General features: G+C 39.9%; 1 protein-coding gene across 1 annotated transcript; it reads right to left on the reverse strand.

Annotated features, from left to right (window-relative positions):
- Positions 1–1660: 1660 nt before the first annotated feature.
- On the reverse strand, positions 1661–11352 carry LOC122145872 (intraflagellar transport protein 122 homolog). The gene is made up of 7 exons (XM_042761460.1): positions 11345–11352; positions 10896–10962; positions 5704–5788; positions 5539–5617; positions 2982–3058; positions 2231–2297; positions 1661–2152 (listed from the first exon to the last, which is right to left on the reverse strand). Exons 1-7 carry the CDS (start codon positions 11350–11352, stop codon positions 2002–2004), a joined length of 534 nt encoding a protein of 177 aa, XP_042617394.1. The 3' UTR covers positions 1661–2001.
- Positions 11353–15686: the final 4334 nt, after the last annotated feature.

Below are 15686 nucleotides of genomic sequence, written 5' to 3' on the forward strand. Positions count from 1 at the left end.
AGAAAGAGTCCTTCATGCCAGATTGAATCAAAAGCTTTTTTAAAGTCGATAAAGCAAGCAAAGATTTTGGTTTTGTTTTGGTGTACATGTTTATCAGTGATAGTGTGGAGGATATAGATGTGGTCAGATGTTCTGTGTTTGGGCAGAAATCCTATTTGACTTTTTTCCAAGATTTTGTGAGTTTTGAGAAAGTTTTGTAATCTTGTGTTAATAATCGAACAGAATATTTTGCCCAGGTTGCTATTGACACATATGCCTCTGTAATTGCTTGGCTCAAACTTGTCTCCTTGTTTAAAGATTGGTGTAATTAGGCCTTGGTTCCAGGTGTCTGGAAAGTATCCTACACTCAAAACAATGTTGAATAATTTGGTTATTGCAGTGTGAATTGGTCATTGGTGTATTTGATCATCTTGTTTAATATTCCGTCGATGCCACATGCCTTGTTGGGTTTTAGTGCATGTAGTCTGTCTGTCAGCTCATTCACTGTGATTGGGAAATCCAGGGGGTTCTGATTGTCTTTAATGTTTTCTTTCAGGATTTCTAATTTGGGTTTTAATTCATTTCGAGCAGGATTTGTTTCAGTTGTTTTGTACAGATTTTCAAAGTGCGTCCTCCATATGTTCTCATTTTGAATGACCAGGTCTTCCTTTTGTGGTCTATAGAGAGTGTTCTAGTTCTTCCAAAAGTTATTGGTATTTATTGATTCCTCCATTGTTTAAAATAATTGTTCTGTATGACCTTCCTTTTTTGCTTTTAGAGTTTGTTTGTACAGTCGAAGGGCTTCGTGATATTGAAGACGGTGTTCTTGGTTGTCAGGATCTCTGTGTTTTTTATTTGAAAGATTTCTTACTGTCGTTCTAATTCTTTTACACTCACCGTAAAACCACTTGTCATTGGTGTTTTTCTTTATGATTTTTTTCAAATTGCACATGGATGCTGATTGGTGGAATATATCTGTAATGTCTCTAAAGTGCCAGATTTATGCCTACTTTATTTTGTGGATATGTGTTAATGATAAATTTGTCCAATAGTAATTTGAGAGAGAGTGGCAGGTGTTTGTGATATATTTGTCTCCTTGTGTGTTGACAAAGTCGGGGTCAGCTTCAAGTTGTGCAGGCACTTAAGTCGCACATAATTAAAACATCTCCTTTTTGTCTGAGGGGACTGTGAAATGACAGATGATCGTCTTGCAGGACAGAAGAGGTTTACCTTCATAAAGGTATAATACCGGAGAGTCAGCCGGGGTTCAAGTATGTGCAGGTCCACAAGAGCTGTAGTAGGCTTCTCCCACTTTTGTTTGTGAAGTTGTCATAATTTTTTCTGAGGTGATATGAAGGCAGAGAGTGGCAGGTGTTTGTGATATATTTGTCTCCTTGTGTGTTGACAAAGTCGGGTTCATTTCAAGTTGTGGCATTTAAGTCGCCACATATTAAAACATCTCCTTTTGTCTGTAAATGACAGATCTCGTCTTGCAGGACACTCTTTGTTGTTTGTTTGTGGAATAGGAGTGTGTCGGCCGATTCAGCTGTCTCTATCTCTGTGTGTGTGTGTGTGTGTCTATCTGTCTGTCTCTCTCTCTGTCTGTGTCTGTCAGTATGTCTGTCTGTCTTTGTGTGTGTCTGTCAGTCTGTCTGTCTGTCTCTCTCTGTCTGTGTGTGTGTGTGTGTGTTTGTGTGTGTGTCTGTCTGTCTGTCTGTCTGTCTGTCTCTGCAGCACATGTGTGAATATCAGTGGGGGAAACAGGTCTCGCGCACAGAACGAGCAGATCCCAAACAGGTAGGGCGAGCGGAGAATTTCCACTAGTTCATCGATCGCAGATGGTTTCATTATTTTTGGCGGTTAAAAAAAGTTTAAGATGTTAAAAATAATAATCGAAAAAATATTTCTTTGAATATACCTTGGTGGCCGCCCAAGTAAAGTCTGTGTGTGGGAAGCACTGATATCTGCTGTTCTCTAGCTGAATCATCACAGCTCGCATCATCAGTGGGTGATGTTATGATCTTACTTAGATGGGTTCCAGGCAATGGACCAGATGGGCGATGAGGAGCCACCCGGACGCTCAATCTTCACCTTCTCCTCTCCGTTCTTGTTTCTGATGCTCACCACTCCATTCATCATTCCCAGAGCCAAGTACTGGCCGTCATTAGTCCACCTGAGATCACCAGCAGACACCATCACACATCACACAGCTACTCATTACAGTACACTGTGATAAACCTCCTCAACTCACCCACAGCATGTGATCTTACTGCTGACTTTATGTTTGGAGACAGACTTCTGCTCTGGAGACCACAGACCTGCAATGCAAAGCAAACATATCAGAGAAACGTGTTAAACTGCAGCTGAACAAAACACTGCTGAGCACTGACAGCAGCTGCAGCATCATTCTGACTCCAGTACATTCAGTCACACTCGTACATGTATTATCAGTCAAATCAAAGCTGAGTTTGGCATTAGATCAGGTTTGTAGAAATGTAGCACTGCATCAGTGTCTCAGCAATGGATGCTCTGCAGTGAATGGGTGCCGTCAGAACTTTAACCGTTTTAACTCAAATACATAGAGTCTATAATCCATAATAACACTTCCTCCAGTGAAAAAGTGTTCTGGTGTGAATCAGGAGAGAAATCTGCACAGATCAAGCAGCGTTTAAACAGCTCTAAACAAATATGTGTCTGGATTTTGAGAGCACTGAGGTTTCAGCAGAAGTACATCAGCAGTCGTATGTACAGAGTTAATTTACTTCTTGTCATCAAACCCCACATGTACTGCACTGTAGTCTTCAAATCTGCACTTCTCACAGAGACTATTACTCACATTACAGTCAACAAGGATTCAAAAAAGTCCCTTTTCATTCACACAGAGATCTTCACCGTCTCTGTGGAGGAAACAGAGTCCTGTCCTACATCCTCTGGTTTCAGTAGTTGTGCACACGTCACACTAGTGAACTGGTTTGTGAATACTGACACAAACACACACTCACCAAAGTCTCCTGAGGAGCACGAGGCCAGCTGGTGTGTGACGGGGTTGTAGGCCACACACTGGATTGAATCATTGTGACTAAAAGAGACGAAACACAACACACACAAACACAGCTCAGTGAAGTCTGGTCTGACGGATGGCAGCACGGCATGATGGGACCTGGCTTGTGACTAAAGGTGCTTTCACACCTGGCCCATTGTATCAGAACCTGGCGCGTTCCCCCCTTAGCTCGGTTCGTTTGGTCATATGTGAACATGGATCAGTCCGAAACAATCAGTCTGAGATCGCCTGAACGAGGTGGTCTCGGCTCGATTGAAAACGAACTCTGGAGCGGTTCGGTTGTAGTGAGAAACCAATCTGATCCAACGGACCTACCTATCAGGCTATCACAATGTATAATGGGTAATTACATAAGTGCGGTGAAAAACAGTAGACAATGTCTGTGAGTGAGCACGTCTTCGCCGTTCAAAATCAAAGCGCACCTTTTCATTTTATAATGCCATCTTATTGCTCTTCGTAGTAGGTGCATTTTTACAAAGTTTTCCCAACGAATCCTGGACTCCTGCTCAAAATGAAAATAATATATAATAATAATAATAATAAAACAAATAGCTACATATATTATATATACAGGTGCTGGTCATATAATTAGAATATCATCAAAAAGTTTTATTCTCATCAAGAAGATTTATTTCACTAATTACATTCAAAAAGTGAAACTTGTATATTATATTCATTCATTACACACAGACTGATATATTTCAAATGTTTATTTCTTTTAATTTTGATGATTATAACTGACAACTAATGAAAAATCCCAAATTCAGTGTCTCAGAAAATTAGAATTTTTGTGAAAAGGTTCAATACTGAAGACACCTGGTGCCACACTCTAATCAGTTAATTAACTCAAACACACCTGCAAAGGCCTTTTAATGGTGGTCTCTCAGTCTAGTTCTGTAGGCTACACGATCATGGGGAAGACTGCTGACTTGACAGTTGTCCAAAAGACAACCATTGACACCTTGCACAAGGAGGGCAAGACACAAAAGGTCATTGCAAAAGAGGCTGGCTGTTCACAGAGCTCTGTGTCCAAGCACATTAATAGAGAGGCGAAGGGAAGGAAAAGATGTGGTAGGTAAAAAAAAAGTGTACAAGCAATAGGGATATACTGCACCCTGGAGAGGATTGTGAAACAACACCCATTCAAAAATGTGGGGGAGGTTCACAAAGAGTGGACTGCAGCTGGAGTCAGTGCTTCAAGAACCACTACACACAGACGTATGCAGGACATGGGTTTCAGCTGTCGCATTCCTTGTGTCAAGCCAATCTTGAACAACAGACAGTGTCAGAAGCGTCTCGCTTCAAAAAGGACTGGACTGCTGCTGAGTGGTCCAAAGTTATGTTGCTCTGATGAAAGTCAATTTTTTGCATTTCCTTTGGATATCAGGGTCCCCAGAGTCTGGAGGAAGAGAGGAGAGGCACACAATCCACGTTGCTTGAGGTCCAGTGTAAAGTTTCCACAGTCAGTGATGGTTTGGGGTGCCATGTCATCTGTTGGTGTTGGTCCACTGTGTTTTCTGAGGTCCAAGGTCAACGCAGCCGTATACCAGGAAGTTTTAGAGCACTTCATGCTTCCTGCTGCTGACCAACTTTATGGAGATGCAGATTTTATTTTCCAACAGGACTTGGCCCCAGCACACAGTGCCAAAGCTTCCAGTACCTGGTTTAAGGACCATGGTATCCCTGTTCTTAATTGGCCAGCAAACTCGCCTGACCTTAACCCCATAGAAAATCTATGTTGTATTGTGAAGAGGAAGATGCGATATGTCAGACCCAAGAATGCAGAAGAGTTGAAGGCCACTATCAGAGCAACCTGGGCTCTCATAACACCTGAGCAGTGCCACAGACTGATCGACTCCATGCCATGCCGCGTTGCTGCAGTAATTCAGGCAAAAGGAGCCCCAACTTAGTATTGAGTGCTGTACATGCTCATACTTTTCATTTTTATACTTTTTAGTTGGCCAAGTTTTCTGAAAATCCTTTCTTTGTATTGGTCTTAAGTAATATTCTAATTTTCTGAGATACTGAATTTTTGTTTTTCCTTAGTTTTTGGTTTTTTTCTTAGTTGTTAGTTGTAATAATCATTTGAATTATATTTTTATGTGTGTAATGAATGAATATAATATACAAGTTTATATTTTTGAATGAAATTAATGAAATAAATCAACTTTTTGATGATATTCTAAATTTATGACCAGCACCTATATATATATATTATATATACCATATACATATATATATATATATATATATATATATATATATATATATATATATATATATAAACTTTTTGATGATATTCTAATTATATGACCAGCACCTATATATATATATATAAAACATCAATAAACCCTCAAAGCTGTTGTAGTTTGTAATAGTTTTAATCACTGTTTCGGAATAAATCAATTGATCTACAGCTGTGAAAGCACCCTAAATGAAATACTAAGATAATGAATGTCATTATAACTATATGATTACTATGAACACAGAAGGCTCACGTGTATTTGAGGATGCCCTCCAGTTTGGAGGTCCAGATGATGATGCTTTTATCTGCTGAACCGGATGCAAAGCGCTTCCCTGCAGGAGAGAGAGAAGGAAATGCAGATGATGGATCACAGATATTGAGAAGCAATCAGAGACTCACACAGGTATGATATAATTACCATCTTTAGCGTAAGCCACACAATACACAGTGTCTTTGTGTCCCTTCAGCGGCTGAATCAGTGTGCCATCAGCTGTGTCATACACCTGCACACACACACACACACTTATGTTGGGTTTCCATGTTTTCATGGATTCATTCCATAGACATAGTGGTTTTTCCACTGTACAAACTGTGTTTTCTATCCTCTTCCTCTAACTCTACCCCTCACACAAATCTACAGGCAGTTTTACATTTTCAAAACACTTCATTCTAAGTGACACACAAACACACACACACACACACAAATGTGTGTCTCAGTCATCATGATCTGATCAAAACCACCTAAATTCACCCGTATGGCAAAAAATTAATAAAGGCCCAGAAACCATAGCGCCACCCCTGTATAAAAACATATATTTATTTATTCCTTTATTTAGGGGGGGGGGGGGGGGGGGTCTCCTGCTAAACATGGCAAAAGTTAAAAAAAAACAAGTTGAATGTATTACTGAGTATTTCTGTGCCAAATACACACTTCCAGATAAGTTTGGGAAAGATTTTGTTTCGAGTGTGGATCTGTATGACGTCATGAAGGGCAGGCACTCAACCAGAGCGAGAGATCCCCATCAACATGCTTCATTCAGTTACGCTGCATAGGACTCGCTCCAGAAGAATGTCTCCAAAAAAGAGTGTTTTTGGTTTTGAGGGAAAGACAACCTTGTTCAGTTTCCCAAAGAGCCCAGCATTCATTCAGTTTCTTTTGTGTCTTTTTTATTCAATCAAACAAATTCAAAGCTTTGCTTGTGAGTTAAAATGTTTTTCTTGCGAGTGAGGTTGTTTCTCAGTGGGCGGTCTCTACCCACCAGGATGAAAGACCTTTTTCTATTGGTCACTCTCGATTGAAGGGACATTGCCCACTAAACTTTCCTGCCACATCCGCCAGTCTGACAGAAGAGCAAGAGCGAGGTTGTATCATGGCAAGCAACAGGTCGTTTACTGGCTAAGATTACTAATTTAACATCTTAAAATCAGGGACAAGTGAACTTAATTCTTCTCTCTTCTTGTGCTCTCATCTAAATATGTAAAGCTAGCTCAGCCTGTCTGTTGTTGCTGATATCGGCATCTCCAGCAGCCAGGGACTGTCATTTGTAAGCATTTATCATAAATGTTGTTAATAAAGCTCTAATAGTGCAGTAAAGTTAGTTTTAGGTTTGATATTCGCTGCACCTGGGCTGCTTTAGGGACAGTCTGGAAATTTATCTCACAGTAAAAAACAAATAATTTATTCAAATGAATGTGTACAGGGCTATAGTAAAAGCCTAGTGGGTAAACTAATATATAATAATGTGTAAATTTGATTCCAACTGTGTCTCGTTCCTCCCTGATTATCATGTGTTTAAAAGCCCCAGTCCTTTCAGTTAGTATTTGTCGGTTCTACTCGAAACATTGATGTTGTGTTGCTGTGTGTCTCTCACTTCCCTGGAGTTTTGAGTTTGGATTATTAAAAGAATGTTTATGTTAAGTTTTTCCTCGTCTCCTCGTTCCTTCGTTTGCCACTGAGCTCAACCGTGACAGAAGAACCGTCCAAAACAAAAAGAGAGCGTTGCGTTTTTCCACTTTTTTGCATAGTTTTTTGTTTTCCATGCCTGATCGAGAGCCAGCCCCTGGCCACGGCAAACCCAAGTTCACCGGCTACACCAAAGTCTAGCGCGCTGGCCGTGCCGTTGTCATGCCTGCCGGCCGTCCAGCACTCTAACCCACCGGCCGCTCCTATGGGTGTCAGGTCCGGCCCCAGAGCTCACTCCAGTGTCGGCTCCAGCCCCAGAGCTCCTCGAAAGCGGCTTGCTGTGCCTGCTCCTCCAGAATGCCCTTCAGTGCCAGTACCTCGTAAGCGCTTCCCTGACCCCCAGTTAAGCTCAGGGAGGGCTCCTGACCCCCAGTTAAGCTCAGGGAGGGCTCCTGACCCCCAGTTAAGCTCAGGGAGGGCTCCCGACCCCCAGTTAAGCCCAGGGAGGGCTCCCGACCCCCAGTTAAGCTCAGGGAGGGCTCCCGACCCCCAGTTAAGCTCAGGGAGGGCTCCTGACCCCCAGTTAGGGGAAGTTATGGCCTACTGGGCAAGGCACTAAACCCCCAATTGCTCCCCGGGTGACACAGCATAAATGGCTGCCCACTGCTCCAGGTGTGTGTTCACGGTGTGTGTGTGTTCACTGCTGTATGTGTGCACTTTGGATGGGTTAAATGTAGAGCACGAATTCTGATTATGGGTCACCATACTTGGGTGTACAGTACAGACCAAAAGTTTGGAAACATTACTATTTTTAATGTTTTTGAAAGAAGTCTCTTCTGCTCATCAAGCCTGCATTTATTTGATCAAAATACAGAAAAAACAGTAATATTGTGATATATTATTACAACTTAAAATAGTTTTCTATTTGAATATACTTTTAAAAAAATAATTTATTCCTGTGATGCAAAGCTGAGGGCCGCAACCTTGGAGGCAGCTCCGCCATGGTTTCCTGAACTGTTTGCTCTGCCATGCCCTCCCATGTTCCTGGCTCTGCCATGGCGCCTCGAACGGGTACCAGAGCGGAGGGCTCTTTGGAGATCTGAAGGATGCATTACTGCTCTGTCGGTACTCAGGAATAACATGAGATGTGCGTGTTATGTCCACTTTAAAAATATGAGACACTAGTATCTCATATAAAAAAAAATTAAAAAACCATGTTGTCTATAGACGGTTTCAACGGCAACAACATAAACAAACGTTACTGCTGTATAAATCAGACTTACTGAAAATGCACATTCATTCTCTGCCAGCAGGAGGTGTTTTAAAGCGGGAGAAACAGAGGTTTCCCCCGCTGTACACAAAGCAGCGTTGCGCTCACAGACGCTGCATAATAAGGCATATAACATGCAAGATTAAATGAAAATTACATCAAAAATTTAATAGACTAATTAACCCTCTGGGGCCGACTAACGCAGATATGCGTTTTGAGGCATTTTCTCCTGATAACACCAAAATGAACTTAAATTACACTTTCAGTTTTGATCGTACAGATAAGAGCAATACATCAATCGAATCTGTAAAGGGTCAACTTTTATTTGTATCCACACATAATATGCTTTTGGCATTTTGGTATTATAGTTGTAGGGGTGTAGGCGGTTGATAGCAACATAACAACAAACAAAGCAGCAAGTTTTTTTATTTGTACTTCACGCTGAGAGGAATGAGACTGAATTCACCGCAGAAAAGACTCACTGTGACAAATGATGAGGGGTTGATGAGAGGAATAAGACAGAAACTGATGCAGCGGCTTGATCAAGCAGAGATCCTAAACATGAGTAAGTCTTTTTTTTATTATCCTACTTGTATTAGTTTTTTCACATATGACCTGTTCCACACATTTTACTAGTTAGACTTTTTTCAAACTATAATTCCTGACTAAATGTATAATCAAGTGAAACATTATAAAGTTTCATTCACAGCATCTAAATGTATCACGATGCCAGGATGTTTTTTTTTAATGTTATGTTATATAACATAAACAGCAACACGATATAAAAAAATATATTGTTGCTAGCCTAATGTCAGTGAGAATGATTAGACAAAACTTTACTGTGATAGGCTCTTCTCTGTTCACGAATATAGCCAAATATGTTTATAACTATATATATTGTATAGGCCTTCATACAAAGCATGCTTGTGTTTATGAATGTAACTAAGCTTCTGTTCATGAATATCTACTCTGGTGTAAGTATTTTGAATGTGTTATACCCGGATCCTCTGAGGTGTAAATGTATCAAGTAAGCTGTAAATATCACTGATGTGTATTGTCTATAAAAGTCTGCTATGGGTAATGCTATGTGGTACTATTGTGTTCTCATAGTTTTTACTCTTCTCTCTATAAATTAGTACTAGTATCATTAGCTGGGCAGTTAGTATCAGTGATAATGTTAATAATGTTGTTTAAAAAAAAATGTGTTGTTTTTTATAAAAATGTTTTTATATTTATAATTTTATAAGAAAATGAAAAATATAATGGTATGTCAAAACTTCTCTAGGCCCCCAGAACACCCTCAGGCCTCAGAGGGTTAAAGATTAATGTTAATTCCTTCAGGCCTCAGAGGGTTAAAATACAGTTGATCAAAATACAGTGATATAAAAACACCCACAACTCGTTTTGATTTTTAAACATGCAGTACGTGCTCATGTTTATTCAACAAACCCTTTTGATATTGTGAGCGCCACAGATAAATAAATGTATGGGAAACACATCTCTAAGCACCAGCACCTGAGCCCAACTTCAGTCTACGCATCACCTTCACTTTAACTGTGTTTGTAGACGGGCCACAGCCAGACTGATAAACACACACAGACCGGAAGTTAACTTAGGGCCAGGCGCGTGCGCCCGATGAAACCATCTATAACACGTGTGACATATAACACACTGATGTAGGCTACTGTAAGACTGGAAATATGTTTTATACGCTCACATGTGTTACAGACAACATTTTTGTAAATATGAGATATTCAGTGTTATTTTAGTATCACTGAGATCCTATTAATATTTACAATTTTAAGATTTCTATATTTTTACGTTCATGTTAATGTTAATATTTTTTGTGTAATTTTTTGTTTTTGTCATTTTCATTAGTTTTTATTGTTTTTTAATGTCTATATAGTTGTATTATTTCAGTTTTAGTTTTAGTTATTTTAGTGCTCACATTAAAATGAAAACTAAATAAATGAGAAATTATGCTCAATTAAAAGCTTTTTTATTTAATTTTATTTCAAGTAACAATTAATTTATAGTTTTAATTTTAATTAACTATAATATAACCCTGATGTGAATATTCTTGGATTGAAATATATGGAGTGACAAATTTATTTTTAAATGCTTATAAATATATTATATTCTTAAAGGTTTTTTTTAAATACTGAACAAAAAACTATTTTTTTGTAATATTCTAAAATAAATTTAAAAGTACAGTTTTTTTTCCCTTATGTTAGAGACCACAGAGAGTCAGAGGTACAGTGTTTCAACATAATATATGGTGTTATAAATCATAGGGATAAATTCATTAAAGTGTGACATTCTCATCATAGTGTGCACATTTAGACTGGCCTGGACACCTAGGTCACTGTGCACTAGTTAGTGTGGATCCACACACAGCCTATGAAGTGTGTGATGTGTGCAGATGCAGATCCGTTACCAGAACTCGATTTCCAGCCGCGACGATGAGCTGAGAGCCGTCAGGTCTGAAGGCGAGATCATAGATGCTGAAAGACAGAGAGAGAGGGTTATGAGTGAGAGCAGACACACACTGACAGACAGACAGAGAGAGAGAGAGAGAGAGAGAGAGACAGAGACAGAGACAGAGAGAGAGAGAGAGACAGAGACAGAGAGATAGACTTTTTATTTTACTTTTAAAACTCTTTTAATCAAACAACTACTTTAAAAACATTCTTTACAATTCACCAATTAAACAATAACTCTCCAAGCTCATCTCTCATCACAAGAGCATTTTTCACACTCCACCTCGCATCCAAAAAATGCATATTATTTTGATAATTTACAATATGCATAGTCCACAAAAAGCCGACCCCTACAAAGTTTTGTGAACATTCCAAGCAAATCAGCACTCGCTCCCGTCATTCTTACAATTCCATGGGATCTTAAAATAGCCACCTTCGCCCTGTCCCCACTATGAAATTACAAAGTGTTACACTGTGCTTTCCATTCTCTCTTATACTTCACACCCAAAATGAAACATATTTTTTGTGAACATAAAACCAAGTTTAGTAAATATTTTGTCCAACAATTCAAACAAAGGAATTAATCTTAAACAATCACAAAAAAAATGAAAAACAGTATCAATATCAATATTGCAAAAAGGGCATGTAGATAAAACCATCCCATTAAATTTTGACACAAAATTATTTGTTGCCACAGCACAATGGAGTACTCTCCACTGGAGGCCCCCAGACCTCTTAGGAATAGGGGGCTTATACAAACACCTCCTCCATGCTGGAGTTATTTCTGAAGAAATCGATAGATATTCGCCTCCATTTATATCAACACGTCTTTTTTCCAGTTGAGTAGAAAACAGGGATTTCACACACATACAATACAATAATCTTTTTATCAGCACTGTGAAACAAAACATCTTCAAATCCTTTCAATAAAGTATTCACTTTAGATCTTCCATCCAATCTAAATTAATGTTTTAACTTTAAGATCTGGAAAAATCAAAGACCTTTCACCATTCTCAATAACATTATTTACATAGGTCAAAGAAGGACTGGAGGAAAAGATCTTTTAAGATCCCCAATTATCCCTTCAACATATCTTTCTGATCTAAGACCCAACTTTATTAGCTATTATTTTAGCCGCATACCACTGACCCTTTGAAAAATCAATCAAATCTTTTACAGTAGATATTCCTGTGTTTAAAGCACAACGATTAATTACTGAACTCAAAATAGAAGAAGTTGTCGTTTTAAAGAGAGATTAAAAAACAATGGTTCCTAAACACCACAATTTCTTCGTTAATCATCTCTAAATTTTGTTAACACTTGCCAGGCTTTTAATACAGATACATAAAAGTTAGAAAAAGAAAAACTTCTTTTGAAACAAAAGATTTTTTCAATTAGAACAATTTGCTTAGCTAATCCAATTCCCCCAATACTTTTGCAAAATAGACAAACCTAATGCAATCCAAGGTATTTTATCTGAACAATACAATAGCCTTTGCAATGTCTGAAACCTCATTGTCTTAAACTCTTGCCTCCAGATTTATAAGTCCTTGACCTCCTTCTATAACTGGGAGATACAAAACTCCAGGAGGAAGCCAATGATAACCCTCCCAAAAGAAATTAACGAAGGCTTTTTGAATAACAATTAATAACTCTTCAGGGGGATTCAACACTGTTAAAAAATCTGGCCATTGAGGCTGCCCAATTAGTAATGATTAAACAGCTCCCTCGAAAGAAAAAAAAAAAGATAACTGTGGGAGAATCCATCTCCACTTCTGCAGTTTCCCTACAATTTGTCAACTAAACCCCTCCCAATTCGTTTTCATATAAGTATCAGAACCTAATACACCCCCAAGAACTTTAAAAAGAAAACCATCTTTATCCACTCACATTTGTTGTGGAATTTTGGGGAGGATCCATATTTCCTCCACTCGCCTAACCGAAGGGATGGTACACTTATCCCAATTAATTCTAGCAGATGTAGCTTTTTGGAAAAGTTTTCAAACTAGAAAGTCAAAGCAGCCATATCATCAATGTTCCTTATAAAGACAGTGATATCATCGTCAGTAAGCTGTGAGTTTTACCGGTGGGATTTCTGGAAAACCAGGAATACAAATCCCATGCAGTCGTTTCCCTTTCCTCAAATATGACAAACACAAAGGCTCAATAGCAATTGAATATAAAAGTCCAGAAAGGGGCTAAATCCTTGTCGTATGCCTCTTGTTACTGCAAAAGGTCTGGTTAACAACCATTAATCCTTAAGGCATAACTGAAAAGTTTCGCTGTAAAGCAGTTTAATGCAGGAGACAAATTGTGGTCCAAAGCCAAAGGCCTTCAGGGTCTTTAGTAAATAAAAGGTGATCCGACTCCCCTGTCAAAAGCTTTTTTCTTGATCTAAAGATAAGAGTCCCCATATGCATTTGATGGGTTTTTTTTTGTGCACTGCAAGAATGTCTTCTTAACACAAAATGAGTTGTCTAAAATTGTCCGTTTAGGGATACAGTAGACTGATCTTCATGAATTATGGTTCCCATACATTTCTATACTTCTCAACCTATTAGTTTATAGCTTTTGACAGTATTTTAAAATCAGTACACAGCAATGACACAGGACAATTCTAATTCTCCTTTCTTGGGGATTAATGTCAACTGCAGCTCTTCGACAGCTTGAGGGGTAAAACACCCTGGTGTAAAGGACTCCAAAAAAACATCACACAAATCAATATACAATCACATTCCAAAAGCTTTTAAAAACTCAGCAGACAGGCCATCCACACCCGATGATTTGCCTCTGTTCAGAGCCCTTGCACAGCCTGGAAGCTCAGAAAAAGTCATAAATCCCTCCAATCCATCTTTTCTTCTTCAGGACAACTGTGGTAAGATTTCTAGAAGAAACCTCTTCAACTGCTGCTTTCGATCCAAAGTTCTGACTGATAAGTTTCTCATAAAATGAAATAGCAGAAACTATGACTTCTCGTTGATTGGTTGATTTCAGCACCATTAGGAAGTTTCAATCTGTGGAAAATTTCTTCTGCCTTTTGACTGTTTTCCTCCAATCCGAAAAAAAAGCAGTTAGGAGCATCCATTTCATTGCACTTCACATATCTTTGTTCTGACAAGCGTCTCCTTCTCGCTGTTCCCCTCCAATAAGTCCTTCAAAAAAACCTTTGTTCTCTTTAATGATATCACCTCCTCCCTGATTATGGAGGCTCTGCTGAAGAATTTCGGGGGTGCTCTATCATCGTCACCCTTAACTTTCAAGTTCTCAGTAGTTTGGGCAGTGTATTGTGGACAAAGTTTTAATCTGCACTTTTCCGGAGGGTGATGTCAGGGTGATGCAGGGCTGTTGTTCTTCTCTCGGCAGCACCACTCCTTCTAAACAGGGCCGTGGAAAAACCTCGTTCTCACGCTCTGGCCTTTCAGGAGACAGCAGCGAGGAGACGTCCGGCACGGAGAACGACTCGTAACCATTGAGGATCCCGGGAGTGTCCCACTGTGTATTGCAATCAGACCGCGCTTCAGCCGGCCCGCATGCGTTCTCTGTGGCCTGAACCTGTGTGTGTTGTGTGTGTGTGTTGTGCAGGTGGTGCGGCGGCGGTGCTCTCGTGGAATGCTGGATGATTTTGCAGGATGACTACAGCGCTCTGGAGGCTCTGGATCTGTGTGGGGACCCAAGTGCAGAGGATACCCATCATACCCCCGTCTGGTGAGTGTGAGCTGCATGCCTCTCATCCTCGTTCGAAAGATGCCCCCTGAATCCGGACTTTCACTGTGCTCTCATTTGATCAGTTCTCACGAAGCCTGGCCATGAACAGGAACATGAACACGTCTCTCCTGCGTGGCTAAAACACTCTGAATCTCCAACTCCAATTGATCTCGCACTGCAGCACCTGAGCTTGTGGTCCCAGCAACATGACCCAAGTTCAGCAAGTAGGTGCTGTTGCTGTGTGTGTCCAAAGCAGGGGCCCCGCTCAGTTCCACTAGTTCCTCATTCTGAGACCCTAATCTATCTCTCCCACAGATCATTGATCCCAAGATTCCCCGGGAGGGGATGTGTTTTCCACGGGGCGGTCCCGATTCCCGTCCCTCTGTAGAGGTGCTGAAGACTTGGAGGAGAAGAGATGACAACAGGAGGCCCCGGAGCATATCTTCCGGTGCTGGTTCTTCGCCAACAAGAGGACTTGGTGAGTTACACGGCTCATGCTCTTACTGCGGCTTCTTGCACTGTTCGGACACGCACATGCAACAGGTTTTTGTCAAAACTAACTCGTACATGCTAAGAGGGAACCACAATAATCAATACTCTTCAAATGTTTGGTTTTTGAAAGAATAATTAATTTAACTTCATCAAGGACTTGTTTAAATGTCCGCAGAAGGTGACAGTAAAGACATTTATAAAGGCACGAGATTTTCCTGTTCAAATGAAAGTGTTCTTTTCCCACTCACGGGACAGTCCTCATGATTTGACTCTTGCTGGCTTGTGATTCAGAGGAAATCTTCCACACCACACACACACACATCATGCATAACAAACTTCTGTCGGTTATTATTTTTCCAGAGAGCCGACCAGATATTTTTTAAGCATGCGGTTCATGTCTTTGATCTTTTTATTTTCCGCTTCACTTGCACCAAGTGCGAGCAGAAGTGTATTCTCTCATTGATATTCAAAAGACATAGAGATGCATCGCCTCTCAGTATTATCCTCAGCACTAAGTTGCATTTAAAACTGGAACTGTAATAAAGATACCA

Source organism: Cyprinus carpio, chromosome A8 (assembly GCF_018340385.1).
Source record: "Cyprinus carpio isolate SPL01 chromosome A8, ASM1834038v1, whole genome shotgun sequence".
In the NCBI taxonomy this organism is placed as follows: Eukaryota; Metazoa; Chordata; class Actinopteri; order Cypriniformes; family Cyprinidae; genus Cyprinus; species Cyprinus carpio.

Coding starts and splice junctions, on each gene's coding strand:
- LOC122145872 (XM_042761460.1), bottom strand. Junction 2,298..2,981: donor GTGCTCCTCAGGAGACTTTG/GTGAGTGTGTGT, acceptor TTTGCATTGCAG/GTCTGTGGTCTCCAGAGCAG. Junction 2,153..2,230: donor AGTAAGATCACATGCTGTGG/GTGAGTTGAGGA, acceptor TGGTGATCTCAG/GTGGACTAATGACGGCCAGT.